Source organism: Semicossyphus pulcher, unplaced genomic scaffold, assembly GCF_022749685.1.
Source record: "Semicossyphus pulcher isolate SPU_LCO1_2020_fin unplaced genomic scaffold, fSemPul1.0.p SCAF_10, whole genome shotgun sequence".
NCBI classification, from domain to species: Eukaryota; Metazoa; Chordata; class Actinopteri; order Labriformes; family Labridae; genus Semicossyphus; species Semicossyphus pulcher.
The window spans coordinates 25,914,480-25,940,474 of record NW_027211604.1 but is presented as its reverse complement, the minus strand read 5'-3'; the positions used below and the strand labels follow the sequence as shown (position 1 = coordinate 25,940,474).

At 41.3% G+C, this 25,995-nt stretch overlaps 1 protein-coding gene across 1 annotated transcript; it reads right to left on the bottom strand.

The window, feature by feature from the left end:
- Positions 1–25,995, bottom strand: ints2 (integrator complex subunit 2). Its single transcript, XM_069670668.1, has 25 exons — positions 25,833–25,995; positions 23,822–24,130; positions 23,360–23,498; positions 22,743–22,845; positions 21,124–21,237; positions 19,886–20,016; positions 18,305–18,475; positions 17,778–17,998; positions 17,427–17,552; positions 17,138–17,209; positions 14,607–14,721; positions 14,079–14,147; positions 12,481–12,615; positions 12,191–12,367; positions 11,831–11,945; positions 11,021–11,125; positions 9,804–9,968; positions 8,039–8,240; positions 6,675–6,800; positions 4,973–5,174; positions 4,299–4,580; positions 3,599–3,706; positions 3,353–3,458; positions 1,755–1,931; positions 1–701 (listed from the first exon to the last, which is right to left on the bottom strand). The coding sequence occupies exons 2-25, from the start codon at positions 24,112–24,114 to the stop codon at positions 520–522; spliced, it is 3,636 nt and encodes a 1,211-aa protein (XP_069526769.1). The 5' UTR covers positions 24,115–24,130; positions 25,833–25,995; the 3' UTR covers positions 1–519.

Here is a 25,995-nt window from a genome sequence, read left to right as displayed (position 1 = left end):
TACACCTCATCAATCATGTTTTTTGTTTTATTACAAACAAGTACAGTACAAAAGCTCTACATATTATTACAAGGCAACGTTTTCCTGTCTTCAGCTGCAGAGTAAAAGGTCACAATGCTTAGATCTTAGAAAAATATGCCTACAGGTCAAGAAAATGGACCCAATTTAACATTTTCAATATTTTACTTTCTACAAACTCTGACACAAAAAGCACATAAACAAACATTTTCTACATAAATTGCAAATCATGGTTTATTTACAGGGTGTGAAAAAGAAGCCTGTTGGTGGAGAATGGACAGACCTGAACTGATAAACCAGCACAACAAGTCCCATCATGTGCACAGAATAACCTGACATTGTCTGAGAGCCCTTACCAAAGCATTAAAATGAGTCTGTTAGTTTACCATGACTGGATGTGTGTTGACTGAAGCCCTCTCAGGAGTGTGAAAGTCTTTCAGAGGCAGTGAGCTGTTGGTGAAGTCCGGCCCCTCCTCTGCCTCTACAACGTGCGTGTCTGCTCTATAGTCCATGAAGGGTGGAGCTGATGATGTCCATGAAGGTGGCCTCCACACAGTAGCAGAGCTGGACGTCAGGGTCAGAACCACCCAGCTCCTCTGCTGTCCTCTGAGGTAAAGTCAGCTTGGAGGATCCTCCTCCTGGAGTCACAGCACTCTGAGGCTTCTCCTTCAGGTACTGCAGGCCTGAGGAGACAACAAACTCTTATTAATGTTATTACTTCAACATTGATTGATCTTTATAATTATAGTCCTTTATACCATCTCTTTTTGGCTTTCTTGGAGTTATTTCAGCTGATCTGCAAGATTATTTTATTATTCTATATGTTGGAAAAGATCTTAGGCACACATGGGATGGGACGGCCAAATGATTCTAATCAAGGTAACTGGATGGAGCAGATCAGAGACTAAAAACATGTTTAATATTGCATGATCGCATCAGAAGAAACAGGCTGCAAAGAGCACTTCCATTGTGTTGACTGATTTGCAGCGTTTTCCTTTTGCATGCGTTTTCTGAGTTTGTGTATTTTTTGACTTCGCATTGTTTTGGCTTTTTGCAGCATGTTTTTCTTATTTGCACAAGTTTCCATCGTTGCATTTGTTTTTCAATTGACATCGTTTCTGAATTGGCAGCCTGTTATTGCCCCCGTCGACCACCGTAGGATTCTGACAGTAAAGGACATATTTAAAGTAAGCAGCTTTTGATTAGATCCAATGCAGGCCTACTTTAGGTCAATTATGCCGCTATAATAAGTCGTAAAAATAAAATACTGAATTTAAACTTAAAACGAATTGAGTAAGACTAGGGGGTTTTGTTTTAATTGGGACATTTCCATCTGCAGGCATCCCCATATGTTTAATTATGTTAACCTGCAGAAAGGCACAGGGTAAAGCTCATTTAGAAAAAGGAGAACCAGTATAACTTAGTGAAAGATTAACATAAATGAATCAGCTTTTTTGGTGCCATATAGCTGTCTAATACAAATAATGCATTAAGGACACATCTGCCACTGTAAGTGCAAATAGTTTCCTGATCAGCACTGACACCTGCTATGAAAAGAGGCAGTTTACCTCCACCTTTGCCGTAAGAGGTTTCTATGTGACTAACTCAAAGAAACATACTGCATACACCGGAGGACACAAAACAATAACAAGTAATTGTTACTGATTAAAAGTGAAGCATCATGGGGGAAAAAAACAATGTAATTGCAGTTTAACAGATGTTTAAACTATACTTACGTGCTATGAGAGGATCAATGTCCCTGGCCTTGGTGGCGACGTCGGAGGCACAGACTTGGCCCACTTGTACCAGCAGAGCTGCCACATCATCATAAAGAGGAGGGAAGGCCTGGCAGAAGGCCACCAGACACGGCAGGATGGGCATGAAGAAGGAGAAACGCTTGGCACGAGTCAGCACTGAAGAACAGACCACACAGACGCAGACTGAGTATACACAAGAGCTGCACAAACAGATACAGTGCTTAATCGGCTCGTTCACTTATGTAATGTAGACTGTCTTGCACTAACAGCCAAAGGCCAGACGGTGGCAGCCAAAGAAAAGGGATAGGAATGTCAAGACATAATGTTTGACGGCAGATAATCTGCTGTACACTAAAGTCTGCATTACACATTTTTAAGGCTGTAAGTGTAGATAATTTGAACCTGTAAAAACTGTGAATTAAGCTTCAAGATGCTGTTCTTATCTTTAGGTCAGGCTTTCTTCAGGGGTCATTGTTCACAAGTTTTTGACAGCAGCCAAATCGTCTTCAGAGGTCTCTTTTTCCTTAAAATAAACATCCATCCATCCTCTTCTGATACTCGGGGCCGAATAAGGAGGTGACCCACGTGTCCCTCTCCTGCGCAACGTTTTCCAGCTCCTCCTGGGGAATTCTGTGACATTCCGTCTGAGATCTCAGGATGTGGTCTTGATGTCTGTTCCGAGAGCAAGGACCGAACTGGGAAAGAAAGCGTTTATGTTTTCTGCTCCCCTCGCTTGGAACGGCCTTCAAAATGAAAGGGAGCTAAGAGAATCGGTCCCGCCGCCTGATTTTAAAGCTGGTAAAAGTACAATGGTGAAAGACTCGATTGGCTCTTGACACATGAATGTATCGCCTCTTCTTCCGTGTTTTGTTCTGTTTGTCTGTAACTTTTATGGTCTCCCTTGAAAATGAGATCATTGATGTCAGTGGGACTTACCTGGTAAAATCAGGGTTAAATTAAATTATTAAAAAATTCCCAGACCAGACAGGATATATAATCCCTCCTGCGAGCTCTGGGTCTGCCCCATGGTCTCCTCACAGTTGGACGTGCCCGGAAAACCTCCAAAGAGAGGCACCCAGGAGGCATCCTAATCAGATTGGGCATCTGAAACACTCAAATGGGCTCCTTTCAATGCGTCCCTCAGGATATCTGAGCTCCTCACCGGATCTCTGAGCCCAGCCATCCTTCAGAGGAAACTCTGCTTGTCCGCGACCTCATTCTTTCTGTCACCACCCAAAGTTCATGACCACAGGTGAGGGTTGGAGTGTCGACTGGTAAATTGAAAGACTCTGACAGCTCTCACTTTGGTGACAGAGACCAGATGGCTCGTAACAATTGCCCCTGTACCCCTTATTCCTGTGGTACCCCCCCACAGGACATGAACGTAGGCTTTCTCCAAGAGTAATTATCTATCTATCTACAAGACTCTGCGATGTCCTGTGAGTGGGCTGATAGAGGAGACAGTTTATACATGTTACCATTTTTTTTAAAACTGTATTTTATAGTTAATTTATTGAGATCCTTAAAACTACAAACTCCAGTAGGAAGTAGAAGTTGAACATGAACGCTTCACTGACCTGTGAGGAGGGTGCCCATGACGCTGATGGCCAACCTGGCCACACTGAGGGACTTGGGGAGGGCGTACTGGGTGCACAAGTACGACAACAACTGGATCGCAAAGATCTGCGGGGACAGGAACATTTACAACTTCTTTACAAATGACAGTGTGAGAGAGATTTTGGCACGAGCTCAGGGCCAGTGTAGGATTTAAAGCCAGGAATAATAGAGGAGAGGAGACGGGAGGGGAGGTTGGGAGGCCTCACCTGCTTCTCCAGCTGGGGCTGGGCCAGCAGCTCTGGGATGAAGTCCAGACAGATATGGATTGAGGGGATGCCTGCCACAGTGAGAGGCAGCAGAGCTTGAGGGTAACCCTGACAGAGAAAGAGGGAGAGGACAGGAAATATAAATCTAAGGGAGGAATCAGGACTAAACAGTAAATTCACTCATACAGTCGGTGAAGGACTTTTATATTAAACTAATGTGTAGAATTCACGCAGCAGCTTGTGCTTGGCAGTGTGAACGAGGGTGGATTAGTGTGAAAGAGGAAGGATTGGTTTGATGAAGTCCACCATATGGTCGTCTGCTCCTCCTGGGAGAGCTGCAGTCACTTACCACTAAAGCCATGGCAGAATGTGATGACTAATGGGGTCAGCATGACTTGGCTCTTCTTTTGAAAACTGACTGGAAGGTATTTTCAGCCATATGGCACCATCAACTCAAATACTCATAAAAAGGGCATTTGCATGATATCAGTGCTTTCCAACGGCAAAATTTGGAGGGAAGCAAGAAAATGTAGTCATGCAGGAGGAAAGTCACAGAGAGGCTGTGATTTAGGCCAGAGGGTCAAGAACAACACATGCCCCTCCTGCTCGTGTCTCTCTTTTGTTTTTGACGCTGTAAACCTGCAAGCCTTCCCACTGTCACAGAAAAAAAATACAAGCATCCTTTTCCCCATTGTGTTACCTGAAAGTGGACCAACTTGGCAATGTTGGGGTCTGCAATGAACATCTGATGCAGCAGACAGCAGATGAGACATTGAACCTCCCTCAGGTCGCTAAGCAGGCCACTCTCTGGCTCAGCGTCCTCCATGCTCCCCCTGACTCTCGTCCCCAGGCTTCCCTGTTTTGATTTCCCTGGCACGGGGTCCCTGATGCTCCTCAGCAGGCTCTCTGTGTTGGCCCCCAGCTGCTGCTCTTCGGAGGTTGGCAGGCACACCTCCAGGAGAATCTGGACCGCTGCGCTGTCCTGGAGTTAAAACAGAAACAAGTGGTTAACATGGATAAGTTGCACTTACATGCAATTTTTGTGTAATTTATTGCCAGATTAGTTCATGATTTACCAAATAGAGATAATTCTGCATTTATGTAGGGGTGCATAATTGAAAAAAAAAAAACTTGTCCCGCCTGGGAAAATTCACGTGAATGACATCTCAAGTTAGCACACAAACTTTGAAAGATGGAGACAAGTTTGCTACATGGCTCGCTGAGTTGACAGAATTAATGTAATTGTAAGTAGAAACAGACAAAGGCAGATGTTGAAGAATTACCTCCCAACTCAAAGATGGGACCTTCCTATCAGCAAGAGAATGCAGGGTAAGTCTCTGTGTGTACGTCTGTGTGTGTGTGTCGTCAAATTACCTGAGCGGATAAAAGGGCGTTCTTCAGCTCCTCTCTGGTGACCTCTGGTGTATCCGGCTGTCCCGGCACACCCAGGTTTGAGACAGTCTGGCTCTGACGATCAAAGTCAGCTGTCTCCTTCAGGTGACAGTGCAGGTACGCTTTGGAGGCCAGCAGGTAGCCGTTCAGCATGTGAAGGACGAGGTCCATCAAAGGAGGACACCTGGTGAAGGGAAAGGTAAAGCTGTAATTTTTGTTTTGTTTTGAATTCGAGGTCAGCTGGTGCTCTTTGACAGTCGGGTTCACATCCACAAAACATTCACTTTGGATACAAAAGAACAGGAATACAATGAAGCACTGTGGCTTAAGTTCCCTAAAAATGTCACCAAATATATGCTAAATGTGTTTTGTCAGATGATAAAAAAATTACAGGCTCTGATTGATTAATCAAAAATTAATAACATATATCAATTTTCAGTTAAAGCAACACAGGAAGACTTGTCAACCATTATCCCCTTCATTGCCCTCCTGCTGGTTGGTTATTTCAAATTTAACTATTATTCTATCCTTCTTTCTCCACCTTTTTTTTCCCTTTTTCAAACGACTTTGTTGCTCATCATGCTGCCACTACGTTTTACGTGCTCTTGAGCGCCACCCACTGGCGATAATTAGTGAATAGGAGCACACTTCCCAATTTAACTAGACGTCCACGGCTGGCTCCTTTTGTCATGGTTATAACTCGATTTTCCTCGTTATCCTTTTTAGACTGTTTGCTTTTGTATCTTTTTCTTTGGATTTTCACTTATTTTCGAAGTCCAAAAAAATACGATAAACTACAAATGCTAAGGCCATAGGCTCAGTCACCATTGGGTTACCTCATTCGGCGATAGAGACTTAAAAGATATTCATTTAAATGAAAAAGTCAGAGATTATAGCTTTGAAATAAAGAAACGCTCCGTTCTTTGCATTTGTGTGGTGAAAGATTAAAAATAAATCTGAATCTAAACAATTATTTGGGGATCCTTCACCATGGGGGTGCTGAGGGGGCTGCTGAGGGGGCTGCAGCACCCCCTAAAATCGGGCTCCATTTAAACCATAGGCTAATTAAACATTTAAAATTGTGTTTTGCCCCTTTTTACAGCGATATATAAAAGAAGTGCATCGGTACGTATGCTTTTACATTCATTCAGCTCGCGAACACATTGAGGTGTTTTGGAGAGATTTTCAACTAAAGTAATGGAAGACACAAAGACAGACAGAACCGCAGAGGTCAATCCAGGGATAGCTGCACTGAGTTCAGTCATACAGCAGCTGTACAGGGACGCTGTATTATATGAGGATGATTTGATTATCGTCGTTTATTTGATGAAAATAACTTTGCATTTATCTAAAATTATGTGTCACAGTAGTTATTTATTTAATAACGTCTGACAGAGAGAGATAGTGAGGGAACGTGTGAATACGCACAGAAGTGGAGACGACAACGCGGTCTACATTTGATCATCTGTCCTTATGTACCTTAGCTTATCAGTGAAGTGTGTAGTGTGTGTAGTGTATAATTCGTTATCTGCCCATGTCTTCAGAGAATGCATGCCGCCTTCACACTCCAACAAATGTGTGAACAAGTCTGAGCAGCCCAGACACCCAGTGTGGCATAAAGAGAGCTTCACCTGTGTGATGTATGTGTTTATATACAGCTGTTTAGAATGTGTGCTGTAGTTACCTGTACACCCTCTGATCACAGCGCAGCACGATGAGAGGGTCCACCATCAGGTCGTTCTGAGTGTACCGCTGCTGCCGGAGCAGCTTAGCTGAGGGCTGGAGAGCGTTCACTGTCATCACCCACAACCTGCACGACACATGCATCAGTTTTAATGTTCACTCATATCACAGTAAGAATAGGAACGTGAAGGAAATTTTTAAAATAGCATGAAACTATCAAGATGAAACACTTATAAAGGAACTAATCATGGACTTTACACCTTGTTTAAATGCATTTGTTGTATTATATTAAAAACTATTCTGAGATGCTGCTAAAATATAACATGAGACAGACTTCAGGAGGGGTTTTTAAGATCTAAATAATTTAGTTAAACAAAAATTAGCCTGTGGCAGCGTTTCACCCTCATCCCTCTTATCAGACCATAACTAAACTATGAACAGCGGGGGGCTCTCGGAGCTCGGAGCCTTCCTGCTGCTTACATCCATCAGTTGATCTGTGTGAAATTTGGCACTCCTGCCCTCCTCCTACATTTGATCCACCAGGGCTTCTCGTCTAGCCCTCTGCATCATTCAATACTAGCAGAGGTTAGAGGAAGTGGGGAAGATGGGAAGGGAGGAGGCATCAATCCCTTACATCTCCCTCAGTTTTCCTGCCCTGAGCTCTTCTTGTTACAGACCCCCTTTGGATCGATGGGATGTCTGCTCAGAGCTGCGGTAACTGTGCTCCTTCAGGCCCCGGGGCATAGTGAGGGTCACCCTTTACTGTCCAGAGAGTTCACACGGGCTGACAGTGTAGCCCGGCTCAATACCTCTGATCTACTCGCACAATAATCATTGAGCAAACAGCCTGGGGTCAAGGGCAACACCTCTTGTTCCACAGCTCTTCCTTTAATCTGTTTACTGAGTCCCAAAGCAACTTTACACAGCCCTGGGAGAGACGACACAGAGTCAAGTACTACTGTTGACCTTTAACTGAAAAGAGTAATAAATATAAACGTAAGCAGCAGAAAATATTTCACATCCATATTTTGAGATGTTTCCTTTGGCCTTGACTTTGTCCTTGTTTTTATCAATCTACACACTCCAATATTTTCTTATTTAGTTGAGCAAAAGATGCCAGATTCCAATTAGAAAGAAACAGGATGCTTATTTAAACTGTTGATTGATTTTTAGCTCCAATACCCAAGTGATGCCATTAATTCAAGGTATACTTATAACGCTCTAAGGCAGCAAATATACCATATCCACTCGGCATATTAATCATCTTGTTTTAAAGGAGAGTTTACCTCTCACAAAGTAAACAGATTTAATATCCCAATAAACTCAGATGTATAGCTCCCATGTGACATTAAATGGTATATGTACCTGCGGGGCATCACCGTGTTGAGACCCATCCACAGCTTGTTAAGCGTCTGCAGTATCCGGCGAGGCACGGCCGGCTCCAGCAGCAGAGCCATGCTGGCTGTGAGGGCCTCAGCGTAGGGGATGAGGTCTCCGGGTGAAAGCAGCGTTAAATGCTCCAGGATCCGCATCAGCCTGGGACTGCTGGATGGTAACTTCTGGAAGGCTGGGGAGGAAGGACAAAAAGCCGATTTAAAGCTGGGAAGCCTTGTTTTGTTCCCTTAACTGATCAGAAGCAAATGTGTCCACTTAAAATAACAGAAGTCAAAAACATCTGGAGCATCAGATTAATCCAGTGCAAGAAAGCAGCAACATCTGGACACAACATTTCCTGTGTCTGTGCGAGTGTGTGCTCTGTTGTTGTGTGGATCTGTGTATGTCCATTGCAGGTGGAGTGTCCTGAGTGGCTGGAGTTGAGTTTGAGTCGAGGGGGAGAGAGTCTGAAGGATTGGTCAATCATCCTCCTCCTCGACTCTCAAAAAGACCGCTTTCCTCACAGACGCTGGGCGATCCACAGGTAGCAGCAGAGCGTTCGGTCCTCAGCCTCCCAAACATTACTGACTTGTGAATTAGGATAACTTGATGTTGACTGTTCGGATTAGTTGTATTTACAGCTGTGACTTTTGTTATTGAAGTTCCTCGAGTTAAGAGTGGAGCCGTAAGGGTGAACTGAGTTTTATATGTATTTTGGTTCTATTTGTTTCATTTGGGGTTAGAAAGTACTTTAAAAGGAGATTTGTTTGTTGTTTTGGTTCACCCTGAGAGATTTGCTTAAGTTAGTGTTGTTGCTTTGTGTTTGTGAGTCTTTGTAGTAAATAATTTCCATACATCGGATGTTGGTTTGGGGACAGGGGAGGGAACATTTTGTGCGTGCCTTTATGTTGCACATCTATCCCCCTTGACGGGTGCGTAACATGGTCACAAGAAACAAATGGTAGTATTATCATCCTTTAACCTTACCTGAAAGGCAGAGCTGATATGTGTTAAAACTACAGAAAGGAAACAGACAGACATGGTTCTACACCAGTGCCACAGCCTGTTGTTCTCACTCAGATGAATCCTCTGCTCACCTCCTTCCTACAAGTCCTGGAGGACAACCAGCTCCTTCTCTATACTTGCCATAATATTCTAATAATAATTATTCAAAACATTTTCCTTCTTATATTATGGATACTATGTAAAAACAGTTGTGCAGTTACACCAGTACATAAAATATCTATTCTTAAAAAGGTATATTGACGGCACTTAAACCTTGAAAATCGTGTGTCAAACTGATTATCTGCAACACTTTCTCCTTTTTGTCAAAGATCTTTATCTAAGAAAAGCCAATTACAGCATAATCCTCTAAACCCCTGAGGGATTAACCATTGATGTAAGATTTCAGTTAGATAATGAATTTTACCTGTAAATGTATTATACAACATTAGGATCTCTTCTCTGATACACTTAAGACTGCTAAACCTACTCTCTTACCTTCACAGCCCTGGGTCAAAGATTGGTATCAGTGAGGCTGGTGTATTTCAAAATAAGAGCTATGTGGGCTTCTAGCTTCAACCTGAGACATTTCTGATACTGTAGAAGTGTCATTGTTTTGTTCTTTAAGTAGATATGGCCCTGAGTATACAGTTATATATATTTTTAATTCTGGCAGTTTAACAGGAAGGCTCTAATTTCAGATAGACAATCCTGAACCTTCTAACACAGGCCTATTTCTTTCCTCCCTCCTCACCCTGGTGGAGCTGGCTCTGAGTGTATCTGCAGGTGTTGCTGGGGAGCATCATCTTCCTCAGCAGGGGCAGGGTACCAGTCACCTCCTCTTCACACACCCAGTCCTCCACCAGACATAGATGGGGGTAGTTGGTGGCCAGCAGCCTCAGAAGGGCAGAGTGCAGACCTGGGAACAGAGGGAAGAAAAAGGAGTGTTATATCTAAGTTCATTGCCCACAAGAGTTTTGACTTCATGAGATTTTTAAATGTTCTTGTGTTTTTCCGTTTTTTTAACCTGACTGTTCAATATGAAGGCTCAATTTGTTCTGTTTTCAGTTCAGCCCAACTCATATATAAGCCTACATAAGTCTAAAGTTTAACGAGTAAGAGTGACGCTGCTTGTCAAAACATTTCCAGCAGACTTTAATGATTAAAGTCACGTAACGGTTGCTCTTAATAATATCATTTTACCAAATTGTTCAGTGTTTTTACTGCTTTCAATCACCAGGATCGGTTTGTTCTGAGGAGAAGGAGACCTCTTCAGATAATACGGCTCTTGACCGATGAGCTCTGAAGGGTTGTTTTGATCAGAATGTTTAAAGCCTGCCGTGCTGTTGCTTCTGCATTGCTGTGTGTACAAACCTAATAAACAAAAGTGCAGACTGACAAATAAGAGTCAACTTAAGGTTGTCTGTGGGCTTAAATCCTCTATATTTAGGGCTCTCTATGAGTTAATAACTACAAACTTGGTATACATCTTGTATGCCACTATGAAATACAATATTCCTTAAAGCTCCTGTGAGGAACTTTCAGTTTGTGCTGATTTTGGCGCCCTCTGTGGACAAAGCCGTACCTCTTAAGTGGTGGTTTTTAACTGAAAACTTTTAACGTAGCCCCTCCCCCACGTGTGCGATCCATCATGGGGGAGCGGCCGCACTGCGCTGTCACTCCAAAGTTGCAGAAAACATGGCTGCTCTAGGATCAGTTATTCAGCCAAAGCGAGGTTCTACGTAGAAACCTGCAGCTGTTCTGAATGGCCCATTTCAGAGGCGACCTTTTTAAAAATGTAATTCTGGAAAAACACGGAATTATGCAGTTTTCACTTTTTCACTGTGAACAATAAACATCAAAAAATGTGAAACCCATAAAAATATGAGAATATCCATTCAAAAGATATGGCCCCTTTAACGAATACAAGGATTTAGACAGATGTAACCAAGCGTTAAGACCATGTCTCACCCCCGAGCTCCTGCTGCAGTCCCTGGGCCTGAGTAACCAAGTACTTAATGGGGATCTGGTCCATCAAGGCTGCCGAGTAGGACTTTGGCTTCCTCTGCATCAGGGCTTTAAAAAAAGAGAAAGGGGTGAGTGAAGACAGGAAATGGAGAGAGTGAAAACATTTAGTAAGAAAGGACAAGATGAAGCATGAGTGTTTTATTTGGGGATGTAAGGACGCCGGAGCCGCTGTGCCGATGCGTTAGAGGAGCTGAGGTGATTTTTCATTGACGTGGGTTCATTACCACTGCTGATGGGCTTCATTACTCCTTCCTTGAAGGCTGCGGGAGCACTTGGGTAAACACAGCAATTAAAGAGATGGGCATAAACTCTCACATAAATCTGGCCTAATGAAGGGCAAGAGGAGAGCTCGTCATGGGAGAGAATAAACACTGACTAGGCTAACTGCTAATGCTCAATCTAACCTACAGCTGTCCTAGTTAGCTCAGCTTCTGCAACCATTGTGCTTGGCTCTTTGTCAGCCCTCCATTTATTCTCAATAAAGCAGCCAACATTCAGAAAAGGATGAATGACTGCACATCCAGAGTGAGAGCATCTCCTACAACTTCACAAAGGACAAAAGCTGCCTTTCTCCTCTAACTGCCTGACAAATTCCCTCCATCATGCATACAATGACTCCTTCAGCGGAGGAGATGACAATGGATGTACTTTAGACAGGCAGTAGAAAGGAAAATAAGAAGTAGAGGAAGTGAGCCAACAGCCCAGTGGGAGGCCACAGTTATATGGAACACACAGTTATTGTCTTGTACATACCCAGCTGTTTGGTGCTCGCCAACAGGTTCTCCTCATAAGACAGGATGTAGTAGAGGATAAGGAGCTGGGTGGTGATGGAGTAGCGCTGTCGTCCTCCTCGACTACTCTCCCCTTGCTAACCAAGAGCAAAAGAGAGAAGCAGAACAACAGCTACAGGTCAGGGAAGGACAGCACAATAGAGCTCTGCATCACAAGTGAATGTGGAGATGGATTCATCATCATCATCATCATCATCATGGTAATGAAATGCTGGTAACACAATTTACATTGACCCAAAACTTTAAAATGAACTTCACTCATTATCAACAACTGTCTGCATTAACCAGATTCATTCCCTCTGAAGCCCCCGACGTGACTAACCCCAGCAGAGCTCTGGAAGACGTTGAGGATCTCTTGCTCAGTGATGGGCTGGTTAGTAGCCTCTGGGTTGGCCTTGGACGCTGGAGTGAGGATGGAGTTGATATAGGCGTCTATTAGAGGAATCAGCTGCGTGTGGATGGGGGTGGTTGTCTCGCAGAGCTGGCGATAGATCCAGTCCTGGATGATACACACAAGGACAGCACCGGAGGGCAAAATACATTTAACAGACTCAGCACTTAGCAGCTAGTCCTCTGGTATTCATTATGAGTAATGTCATGCACATCTCCTACCTTGATGGACACTTTGTGCTTGGTGAAGGCTCGGCTACGGAGCAGCTGGTAGATACAGTGAATGGGGAGGAAGCCTGTGATGTTGGCACTGAGGTTGTTGGTCACTGCTACCCTCACAGCATGGGCTGTAACCACCTACACAGCAGAAATAAGGAAAGAGGTATCTAAATAGCAACATTGGAAAACTGAGAAAGAACACGTACAAACTCTGTACATTTAAACATCACATAATAGTGACAATGTGCACAACTTTGATTGGATGTAATTTTTATTGGCTCTTTCACAAACATTATCTTTGGCTGTGTTTTGCCATTGTAGGCTATTCTGGAAATCACTGAGACAACTTTATGGAAATATTAAGTAACTTTTTTTCAATATGTAATATATACCGTAAAATCTATAATATAAGTCGCAGCAGAATATAAGACGCGGTTTGTTTTTGGGGGTATCCTAGGGTTTTCTACAGCTATTTATTAATAGAAACGTGTATGAAAGATATTTCAACACTATTTTAATTTATTTTCATTTGAAACATTAAACACACACGAACTACAGCCTACCATCTGTTTTCACCATGTCGAGTTTGCAATCCTGCTGGCTACCGGTGCCGTAGTTGAGCTCAGCCTATGCTAACATTGATTGTTGAGAGGATGGCGGCTACACTGGTGATCATGACGGTGCATGTGCATTAAAAAGCTTTAACTAGATTATAGCGCCATAGTCTGGGTAAAATACCGTAACACAATAAAATACCTCTCTAGACATTTTATACTTGTGTGTTGGTCACACCGGTATATAGGACGCAGCCCACTTTTTAGATGAAGAAAATATATTAAAAGTGCGTCTCATACACCGAATTTTACGGTAACACAGATACATGTAATATAATACATTTTTCAGCCTAACAGACATTTGTGTTGTATTTTTAAATCTATTAAAAAAAACATAAGTTCCATATGTTCCAGAATCACCCCTGCCAGGATATAATGCATACTACTAGGGTGCACAATAAAAGTTTTCCTTCCGCTTTCCTTTTCAGACTGTTTGCTTCATCTGAGTGTCGAGTTTGTTTCTTTGTCTTTGGATTTTCACTTCTTGTTGAAGTTGTATCGGTAGTCATCCGTCTTTTCTTTGTTTGTTCAGCCATAGTAGATTACTGTTTACTCGCAACACTTGCAGAGTGCGGAAAAGCAGCCGCTTAGCTCCGCCTACCCTCTCTGGCAGACCAACCACTGCTGGGTGATGGAAAACACGTCACTAACTGGGTGCCGCTTGTGATTTTTTCCGCAAATGTCGCCACAGACACCCAGTCTGTAATAATACTATATACTGCAAAAGCAAAGGCTTTCATCAGCGGGCCATAGGCTCAGTCACCATTGTGTTACCTCATTCGGCGATAGTGACTTAAGAGACATTTATTTACATGAAAATCTTCAAGATTATCACTTTAAATCAAAAACCTTTAACAATCCTGAATTTACAGCAGCTCTCGGAGAAAATTAATAAGCACTGTTGAGATTGAAAGCCTACAAATAAATAATTGAACACTGCAATGAGCAGGTCCAAAATGTGCACAAGGACACTTTTTGTGTACGTACCTGTTCTGTGAAGATCTCCTGCGTGAAGATGGTCTTCATCTTGCTGAGAGAGCTGGGCTTGATGGCAATCTGTAGCAAAAAAGATGAAGATCAACAATAGAAGGTTTACTGTGAGGGAAAACCACCTGCAGGCAACAGTGCTGGTATTCTGTAATTCCCCCCTTTCATATTTCATAAGAAAGATTCTACATGGCAGGCACAACGCTGAATTGAGAGGATTGCCCTGGGGAGGAAACAAACAGGCTCTAAATCCAATTACATTACACATCTTAGTGGAAAATACACTGAGACAGGAAAACTACTTAGTACACAGGCAGGAAACAATAGTACACTTAATAAGTAATAAAACAACAAATTGGCCACAGGGTATGGGGTGTCTTTGTAGATATGTGTATGCTGCAATGTTTCATCAGGGATATAGTCTTTATGTGAGCCACTGCTGCAGAGGAGGAGTGGGGCCAGCAGCTGGTCGGCCAGACTGATGTATTGATCACCGCCTCCCTCCCTCCCTCTCGCCTCCCACCTTACCTTCATCCCCAAAGTAGAGCACACCAACTCAATAATGGAGCTGAGCTGGTTGCTATGGAAATACATGGCAACCAGTAATAGCATCTCTCCAAAAGAAGCAGATACGCCTGCAGCACTGTAAGGAGGACACACATATGCATGCGAGGAGAGTGAGAAAAGACACTTAGACTTGTCGTTAATCCTGCATCTTACAGGACAGAATGTTAATACACTGATTACGCTGCTTGCATTAACCTACACAAATGCACACACACAGACACACACATCTTCTATCAGCCTGTGTCCCTTTAGTCACCCCTAAAGTCACTTAAGCCTCTGTGATGATTTATGCTTAATAGACCTGAGTCACAAACACACACACATTCGTATGATCTGCAGCAGTTATAATTTCTTTCTAAGACAGCTCATAATATCTTAAATTAACACACAAATAAATAGAAGCTTTGCTGAGTTTATCGCTGCCTATTCAGACAAACAACAATTACAGAGGGAACATTAAAAGCCTCCGCAAAGTGGACATAAACAAAGTAAACAAACATTCAAACATGGATTACCTATCCTTATCTATTCTGTGAGTTTTATTAATGTGCTTCTCCCTCGTTTGCTGTAAAGGTTCAATAAAAACTGTAGGTGGAACCAAAACCATACTGATGTATAGTAAGTGCAACAATAGATAGCATAGTGTGCTCTGTCTGAATCAAATAGTTATTAGATATTTGCCAAGGACAACAACACAGTTGTGTGAACTGGATTAAACTAATTGAAATATTAGAATACAACTGTAGAAAAATAACAACTCAAAGTTTAAAACAAATATATTAAATACTTTAAAAATAATGAACTAAGGATTCAGAATTAGACAGTTTGCCCTTGTTTATTTAAAACCTCTTAATATATATTATAGCTAATTCAACATTAATACGTTTTTACTACTTCAGTAACAGCAACCATTCCAACATGAATGATGTCATGAGATCATATGAGCTTAAGGTTTTTGGAAATGTGAAGTTTTAATCAGTCGTGTATTATGAATTTAAAGCGGTGCATTCATGGATCCCATCGGCTAAAGTCTAATGATGATACAGCCTCTGGGGACAACAAAGAACGTGCTGGGCGTCTAGACTTCCTTTTCCGCGTGCTGCATTGTTTACAGAAAAAGAAACAATTTTTTCTTGTGATTGACTTTAATTAACGACTCTTAAGTTTCTGCTGAAATTTCAACATCATGATGCAGATTAGTAAAAAGTAAAAATGAAGCTTTGTCAGGTCTGTCCTCAAGAGGAGACTACTTTTAAAATGCTCGTTTGTTGAACAGAGGTTGGATCGATCATTTCTGATGCATTCGAGGAAGTCGAGAAATATGAACGCTGAACAGCTTTCGCAACACACAGTGTCAAGGGAATTTATCTCAAGTTGAATTTTAGATGTCATTACGGCGCATTACGTTCCTGCTTTTGCTCTCCACACGGACTGTTTTTCCTGCATACACTGCAGCCTGCTGATACCTGACTGGTTAATATTACTGGACTACAAGCATAGCACAAATGGAAACCAGAACACTTGCCATCCCTTAAATCCCCGTCCCTGCATACAGATTCTACAGTTCTACATAGAATCTGTGAATACAGGTTAAAAGTGGTGTTAATGCCGTATTGCTGTGGGTGTGTTGTGGTGTTTTCTTGTGTCTCTCTCTCTCCTGTGTGCACCTCAGGTGCTGCTCTCCCCTCGGTGCAGCAGGTAATTGACCTCACTGGTGCCAACTTACTAATCAAAGAGAGAGTATAAAGAGCAGGAGAGAGGAGGCAGCCCGTGCCAGTGGGCCATTCGGCTGCCTGTGTGTCTGATCTTGGATCTGAACTAGTGTTTACTTCTTCTTTGGAAGAAGTGGGTTTTCTTCGAGACCTTAGTGTTTGTTTATTGTTGTTAGTTGTAGTTTTGGTTAACATCCATTATTGGCATATGGCTCAGCCTCTCTTTTGTTCTTCAGTGATAGAAGCTCGTTTTCAGCTGTGATTAAATTATATTTACCTTTTGTTTGTTAATAAATCCCTTATTTTTGCTCATACTTTTTTATCTCTTCTTTTCTTGGGTTTTATTTTATTGTTACTTTTATTGTTGCTACCCTCATCCACTAGGCTCCCCAAGGGGAACGTAACAACGGCTTCTCAAGTTAGTAGACCTTAAAAGGCAATTTTATTAGGAGCATGCAAAGTGCTACTAATACGCAGAGACACCTTCGACTGTACCGTTCTTAAAAAAGCACAAATTCAGCGTACCCAGGTCGACGGCTTCATTCCCTCTGTGTTAATAACTTAAGCATCACTGTGTAGTCAAAACCAATGTTAAAATTATAAGTCACGTATATGTATACAGCTAGGATTGTGATAATCATATTTTACTGAAGTACTTAAAATCCCCTTGTTGAGAGTTAAGCTTTCATCATCCAACAAAGCAAAACGGGATGAATGTTTTAGCATACATAAAGCCTGTTCAATAATGCTTCACTGTCATGAATATGGAGATTCTCTCACCTCTCAAAGTATTCCTCCTCTTTGATCATCCAGCTGAGCCACATGACCATCAGCTGTTCTTGCTCTGGAGTGCTGAACACAGAGACACACACACACACACACAGGATAATGCTCAAACTCCGTGTAACAAAATACAACACCAAAAGATTCAGATGTGACATAGGGAAGGCAGCAAATCAAACAAGAAGACCACTGTTAGTTTAATAGAGTGTGTGATCATAACCTATTTGTGTTTGCTTAATAAAACAAAGACTTCTTAAATATGGGATACTTAGGATAGTTAATGTACCTGACCAGAGTTGGGAAGGCCAGCAGCTTGCAGAAGGACAGGGAGACAAAGCGAACGCCTGCAGGAGTGGCCGGGGGTCGACTGGTCATCAACTGCAAGAGTTGCTCCGCCTCTTCATCTGTAGGTCTGTGCAGGGATCACATCATATCATTGACAGAAACTTTTAAAAATGATAAACTAATTAAAACAGACTAGGTTTATTTTAATGTTTGTCTGGACTTAATAAATCATTCTGATTTAAAAACAAGCCAACTTTCACGTTTCAAAATAAAAGTCTTAATCAAATAAACATTAAAATCATGATCACAAGTATCGCATATCATGAGGGTGACTTTGTCCCCTTTGACCTACCTGAGGCCTGCGATGCCCATGAGGGCACAGTACAGTCGGAGCAGAGCGCTGGCCTTCACCACATGCTCCTCTCTGAGGCCGGAGTACCCTGAGCCACTCTCCTCCTCCATATCATGGTCATTGGGCACGTGGGTGCTACGTGAGCGCGGCAGGATGGCCACCAGCTCCAACAGCAATTGTCTACGCATCTGCCACAGCACTGAGCTGCTTTCTCTCTTTCTCTGGCAGAGAGAGGGGAAGATATGAGTTAACTGCTTCCATCAAAGTGCTTACGGTCGGACTGATAAATCTTTGGTATTTTTGTATGATTAAACAAACATAAAATTTACTGATTAACAAATTTGTCAACAATACAGAGTTGTTTGTCAGTATCGTCTACATTTTGGACAGTCTTTATTACTTCAGGGGTTACACCTTCGTCCTAAAGTTAATGTTAGAATAAAATTTAGGTAAGGGTTCAGGATGATTGAGTGTGTGAGCGTGAATGATGACATTAAAGGAAGCATAGAACAATCACTGCCCCTCACCTGTTGTCCATTGCGGATGAACATGCTGAACCAGGTACGGACTTTGCTGTTGGTGCCCAGCAGTAGGCCGCTGACATAAGAGACTAGAGGACTGACTGCCTCATCTGGAGTATCTGGTTTATAGTCCAGAGTCAGAGCCACACCCAAACCAGGCAGGTGACACTCCTCCACCTGGGAATACACAGAATAAACACAATCAATGGCAAAAATTACTGTTGCGTCGGTGAAGGGGAGACTTTTAATTATCAATAATTATATTGATTAAAAGAAGCTAATTTGATGTCAGATTAATTTAACTAATTGTTTCAGCTTTATTTTGGTGTCAAATGAACAGGAAGGCCTGTAGGAGGAGGGCGACTTGCACGGAGCTCCACTTGTAAGGGTTGGTTTATGTTATTTTTAAGTTACAATATACAGTATATATATATAGAAAAATATACATATTTCTCTTTTTTAAATTACTGCTTCCCTTTTCTGTTAATATTTGTCATATGTCCCTTACACCTAATACTAATACTTTTAATTGGAGCATCCCAGCACGAGTCAATGACAAAACATTCTAAATGAAAAACAGTGTTTTGCATGTAATGCCACTGATTGAATCAAATATGTTTTTATTATTAAACAACACATTTTGGATTTATGAAAACACTTCTATTAAACCAGCAGAAACGAGCTGTGATCACAGTAATGACATATAATCACAGTTTAAGTATCTTGTTAGCAAACCATTGTTTTTGTTTTTGCATATACAGCGATAACAAAGCAACATTACCCTTTATTTTGTTTGTGGACACCTGATTAGTCTGTTATGAACTCTATTTTTGTTCTGTTTTAATCTCCACAAACTTCCGAAGGATTTATGTGGCTTTATAGCTGCTAAATGCTCCACTTTGTTCATCAGCTAGTCCCTTTCAGTGTCTGTTGTTTGCTGCTGAGCAGGTCATGTACACAAGGTTTTAAAAGCTGCCTGATAAAAGGACACAATGAGAGTAGTGAGAGTGAATCAAAACAGGAAGGCTGAGGGTTGGACAGCTACACAATGAGCTGAAACTCGATACAGCTCTTCAAAGCTAAGGGGATCTGCAGATTCAGCTGGTAATTCTCTCTTTATCATTACAAGCAATGCATCAGGTATTTGTCACACTGTTTTCAGGTTTTCCTGTGACACATTATCATAAAAATCTCTTTCTTTGAGCTGCTTTGAAGGATTTAAGTTTTCGCCCTTATAAAGAGGCAGAGATGGACAAGACATGATTGTTTCATTTCCTGGATGTTAACTGTTAAATCATTTATGAAATGTGGTTTGAGTAAATACTGTACACAATCATTTTGTTCTGAAAGCATATCACACACAGTGATTAGATGCTTAAAATTGTGCTAACAAGTTTCAGTTTACACATGCATAATTAATGTGTAAATAGCCAGGATAGCTGAATAAATTCAGCAGTAATGCATTCCCATCCGAATAAAGCCGCTTTGATGAGTTCTCTGATTTAAATAGATACAGTTTTGGTGGTTATGGACTGAGTGTAATTGTGGAGTTTTGAGTCCTGTGATATTATTAACAGTGTGACTGACCACCATAGCTCTGATGTTGAGGGCCTGTGAAGGGTTCATCTGACACAGCTGCCTGAGGGCTTCAGTCCTGCGTCGTCCACCCACACTCTCCTCATCCTGTCGCTCTCCGTTCTTGATCAGACCTCGACAAACTTCAAAAACAGACATGGACATTTATTTAAACAAGCGGCATATATTACAAAAATATAATGTTGAGGATTGAATTTGCTAATTTTTACATTTTTATGTTTGGAATTTGGTTAATTGCTAAAGGAAATATAAGAAATATGCACACTGAATTGATTTTGAAACAAAGTAAAGTAAAACATGCTATACAAGCAACACAAGTTAATGCTTATTGCCATGTTTGTTTTAATACTGTTTTAGGTGCATCCCGGACAGACAGTAGCACTCTATCTTTCCTGCAATGTCACGGCCCAGTCCTGTTCCTCCATAAATACTCTAAACTGTAGAATCATGACTTATTTATTTGCCTGTAAATAAGATTTAACAGCTATCAGACAGCATTTCCACAGCCTTATTTCATTCTCCTTGTATTTTCCCAAAGCTGACAGTTTAAAAGGCATTAAGACATGCACTGAAATGACATTAGTTTCCATCTCTGCCAATTCTGGATGCTTTTGTATTGCACAAAAAAGCTAGTGGAGTTAAGTCTGGTAACCAGCTTGTGCTCAACATGACAGCCCTTGACGTTTCTAGACAGAGCCATTTCCCAAACTTCACCCTTCATCAATTCATTTCACTTTCAATTCAAAGAAACAAGGTCTTTTGCTGTAACAAAGCCAAAAGGACTCCTTGATGTTTACTGCTCTATAACACACACAAATGCACTCAAAGGCTATTGACTTAGCTCTGACCCTTTGTGTGATAAGGAGGCCATGGAGACAGTGGGTATTTTCTTATAATGCATCTCTCAAAGCACAGACGGTGCACTCTGAGAGCCAGAGCAAGACAATAATGTTCATCATCAATCAAAGACAATGAATACACCCTTGGGCCAGTGTGGCATGGCTAGAAGTAGAGCAGAAACAGCTCAACTCAGGAAGAAAACATGCGATGGAAACTTCATAGCAATCTACTTATAATTAAGCTATCAAAGGAAGCTTCTGAGGTTCTGCATTTCTGCAACAGTAGGCACGCTCATTAAACATATGAAGCTTGTACTGTCAATTAACCAGCCACTCTATCTCACATTATCAGCTGACAGCATGTTCAGTGTTATGAAACAGATGAATTACCTTCATTGAAGCTGTCAGGGACATTGGCAACCAACAGGCATAAAAACCAGTCTCCATTGCGTACATGGAGTAAAGCCTCCGCCACATCCACAATGGGCAGCAGGGAGGGCAGCTCTAGAGAAGAGAGAGAAAATAAAGCACATAATCAAAACAACAGTTTGTCTTCTGAAAAAAAAATAACTACGGTGGATTATTTCAAGTTGGCTAATTAAAATATCTACAACTTTTTTATAATATACATGAAGTGTACACTGCCTCACCACACCTGGTCCACCATAATGGTTTACAATGTTTTTTGTATGGATTGTCTTATTTTGAACAACTGCCATATATTGGTAATATATAAGCATTGAGAATATATCTGTTTCTTAAATTGTTTTTTGAATACAGATTTTTTTTTACTTCACTGTAATTAAGCCTAAATGTTGTGCAAAATACGATATTTATATCTAAAATTATTGCCACGATGCACTCTCAGGCCGCACCGCCTATAATGTGGAACATTATCTATCATTTTTATTGCACAAAAGGTAGAAGACCGCAAGTCTGCTGGCCATGCAAAAGATGATTTTACATTTAAAATTCTGCAGATGACATGGAGGCATGGTACATTTTTGAATGGGCCAGAGTTAGGAAAACTGAGGCGGTGAATCTGTCAAACTAAAGACTTGTGATTCTAAGGCTTAAAGGGGACATATTTTAGCTTTGCAATCAATTTTTTTTACTATTCTAATGTGTTTCTGAATCATGTTGGTAAAGTTTGTTTCATTTTAAAAATTGTATAGCTACATATTTTACTTTCATTATTTTTCGGAGCCTCTCCTTCCTCCTGAAACGAACAAGCTGTTTTGCCATTCAAAGGTCAGATCTTAGCCACGATTGGCTGACAGTATTTGGAGTGACCGCGTAGCCCCTCCCCCATGTGTGTGATCCCACGTGGGGGAGCGGCTGCACTGCAGTGTCACTCCAAAGTTGTGGAAAACATGGCTGCTCTAGGATCGGTTATTCGGCCTTATATGTACGAGCCAGAATCACCAGGAGGTATCGGAATAGTGAGATGAAATCCTGACAGCGACTTGACAACAAGCTAGCGCAAGAAGGCAGCCTGAGGTGAATGACAGTGAATGACGATTGGTCGATTTCAGTGAAAGCAATGTTCTACGACCTTTTTAAACATGTCATTCTGGAAAAACACAGAATTATACAGTTTTCACTTTTTCACTGTGAACAATAAACACCTAAAAATGTGAAACCCATCAAAATAGGAGAATATCCATTCAAAAGATATGGCCCCTTTAAAAAGTCATATAAGACCATTTAAGCAACCTTTAGACAAACATCTTTTGCAACAGCCATTACATATCTACAAAAACTTTTGGACTGATTCTATAAGTTTATAAAGGTAAGACACCAAAGTCATAAGTGTCTACAAACACATATGATGCACAGCTGAGTCTCTGTTTGGGACTTCAGGTGAATTTAGCATCACGTCACAACCTTTTATTTGAGTTAATCTTGCAGATGCCACTTGTGTTATTGAACACTTCTGAGTCCTACAACAATTATTCTTGAAATGAGCACACTTGCGTACCATCAAGAAGATGAAAGAAGTTAGGTACCTGCTTGTAAAATGCAGAGGACATCAGCTACCTCTTCCAAATAGACGGGGCTTTCAAAGAGTTCAGAGGACTTCAAGAAAAACTCTCCATTTGAGTCTGCCACCTGAGAAACAACACAGCAAACAGAGAGTGAGGATCAATCATACAAGTCATCATATTAGGTGAAGATGAGAGCACTAAAAGACAGTTGCAGTGCAGAGAAATGAGCTTCTAGAAATTTGATGCGATACTTTCATGCCAACTAAGGCTTTGAAGTAAAAGTAAAATGCGCTGTGCCATCTTGTTTCTTTCATCCGAGACTTGATTTCTACAACTTAGATTTAGACTTAGACTTAGTCATTCATACTTTAATTTCTAAATGCTGAAATAAACTCTGCATATTGAAGCATGAAATATGTCTGATCCACATCTCTATATCATACACAAAGGCAGCAGATTCGTCTTATTTATTTTATTATTTTTTTCACCCATATTCTATTTTTATTTTCCTTTTGCACATTTTTTGTTTTGACCTACTTTGATAACAATAATACATGCATGTACCATTGAGGTATTAAAGTATTCATGCTGTCAGTGTCCTTCGATTTACTGATCAAAGGTGGGACCTCTGACTGTACCTTGTTCATGATGGCCAACAGTTCACTGAGGGCCAGACGGAGTCTCCTGAGGGGATCACTGTGTTCAAACTCCAGGGTCAGACCATGTTGTAGCTGGGACACCAGGATGCTTTCTGTATTAGAGCCACCTGCCTTGTGCCTGTCAGAAGAGAAAACACATGCTCATACTGAAGATGTTCAGATGCTATTTTTTCCTTCTCAGTACTGATTCTGACACCTGAACTTGTGTTACTCCCGACATGGTTTGTTGGAGACATCTCTGATACTGGTATCAGTATCAGAACAACTCTAGTATATACTTACATAAACTCCCTGTGGGCTTTTGACTCAATACAATAATATTCAGTAGTATCGAGTTTTTAATCAAGACAGAAATGTGTGCAAGACTTAATGGACAAACAGAGGCTGTTCATTCTTATCATAACCAGACTGTAACATATAATCATTTGTGAGTAATTGTACCTTAGCTGCTGCTCCTTTCGTGCATCCTGCTCCAAGGCATGAAAGTCAACAGACAGAAGTGCCACAATGGAGTTGACAGCTTCCACTCCAGAGAGCAGGCGGAGGATGAGCTTTTTGTCCTGTGCCCAGGACTGGCTCTGATCAGCTGGTGCACATAAAGCCATCCTGACCAGGCAGGGCAGCAGCAGCCTCAGCTCAGGGTCACTCAGGGCAGCCAGACGCACCACATCCACCTTCTGCATGGCTTCAAAAGCATAGGAGCTGACAAACTGCAGCCCTGCGCTGTCTGCCATCTCTCCGCAGCTTAAACTTCAGGGAACAGGCAAAACAGTTAAAAGGGCAGAATCTGAAGCTATCTGATGATAACAAAGTAGACATTGTTGTAGTTTGGGCTAGGAATGCACAATATTATCATCACGTTAACAGTATCTGCAGATAATAGCATTAAAAAAGACATATCGGCATTGGCATTTTTCTGCCGCTTTAATTATGCCTAAATGCTCAAAAAGTCCCAAAAAAAGCTTGACATAATGCTACGACATTAACACGGCACAAGTGTGAGCGTGCACTGCGTGCACCATGACCGTGCCTCTTCCGTCAAGAGTGAAGAAGGGTGCAAGATGTCTGCAGTATGGCAGTTTTTCACAGTTTCTGAAATTGACAGCAATGTTGCTATTTGCAATGGTTGCTCAGCATCGGTCATGCGAGGAGGGGCCAAATCTCATTTATTCAACACTGTGAAAAAGAAAAAGAGTAAAGAGAAAAAGAGTACACTATTTCTCTATTATTTGAGTTGGCTTTAATCGCTGTACAGTTGTACAATGCACCTAGTTTCACAGGATCCTTTTGGACAGATTTCATTTTATGTATTTGTTCAGTGCAATAGATAATTCTGATTAAAAAAAAATAGATAAAATTTGTCCTAGTTGTGGCTGTTGTCAGGATTGTCTCAGGGAGAGCATCATCCAAACCCGTCTAACTTGTAAGAATATCACAGTTTTATTTGAAAGAAAATGTTAAATACAAATAAATACAGCATTTTGTACATAACCTAAGTTTAAGTAGTTCTCTTATATTGCCCAGTAAATGGGTACGTTTTAAAAAGCACTGTATTATGTTATTTCTGCATCTGCCAGTTGTCCACTACAATAAGAGTAGGCATGATATCAATTCCAATACAGGGGAGACTTGATGTTCCCCCGAAATTAGGTGGATAAATGTGCCTAATGTATCGGCATCGAAATCAGCAAAAAAGGTTTAAAAATATCGGCATACCGGATATCGGCAAAGAAAACAATATCTTGCATCTCTAGTTTGGGCATCTTAAAGGTCATATGAATATAAACTCAATTAAGATTTTAGCAAACACAATAAAAAATCAACAATACTACTCCAAGCCAACAAGTATACTTCAGCTGACAGAAGAAGCTTGAGTTAACGGTTGTAACAAACAGCAAGAAATACACCTCTCGTTATACTGGCATTAATGTTAGTACATTTTGGCTCACGAATAATGTGTATTTGTGACTTGTGTACATGTCTGGGTAGTCACAATCTATAAAACAAATTTAAAGTTATTATCACAAAAAAGTTGCATACAGAAGAGGGCTAACGCTTGCTAACGCGCACAACCGACGCTTATGCTAGTTGTGCTAATATTACCCAACACTTGACCGTTACAAACCGTTAATGTGAACATTCCATGGCGTTAACTGACATGAATTTCATAATCTCGATTAACGAACATTACTCAGGAGTCCTTAATTCTCTTTACAGCACAAAGAATAACCCAAGAGGCAGCTCAATCTCGCTATGTAGCTTGCTAACACCAGCTAACTCCTGGAAGCTAACAGTCATTCACTGTCACCATTACTCAATGAGTGACTCTTAGCATGCTAACGGCTAGGCTAGGCTAACCTGTCAGACAATATTACTCGCATATGTTGCCTGTTCCGACTCTGACGTATAAACACTCAATTCAAATATAAAAATTAGACAAGACGATTCTTACCTCACTTATTAGGATGATAGTAAGTCTTTTAAAAATGAAAGTTCACCATGGAGGCCTTCAGACCTCGGACTCGGTTGTGTACCAACAGCCGCTAACCTTATAAGGGAGTCCTAGCACAGGAACACAGAAAGAAGCATGTCCTGTCCTGTCCTGTCCTATCTGC

What these genes read in the sequence shown, in the direction of transcription:
- ints2 (XM_069670668.1), bottom strand. Translation starts at nt 24,114, where the DNA reads ATGGCAGACAGCGCAGGGCTGCAGTTTGTCAGCTCCTATGCTTTTGAA. An exon ending in GAGGAGGAATACTTTGAGAG is followed by an intron (nt 14,722 to 17,137) that starts GTGAGAGAATCT and finishes TCCTCCTTACAG; the next exon opens with TGCTGCAGGCGTATCTGCTT. An exon ending in ACTGCAGCAGGAGCTCGGGG is followed by an intron (nt 9,969 to 11,020) that starts GTGAGACATGGT and finishes CTCTGTTCCCAG; the next exon opens with GTCTGCACTCTGCCCTTCTG.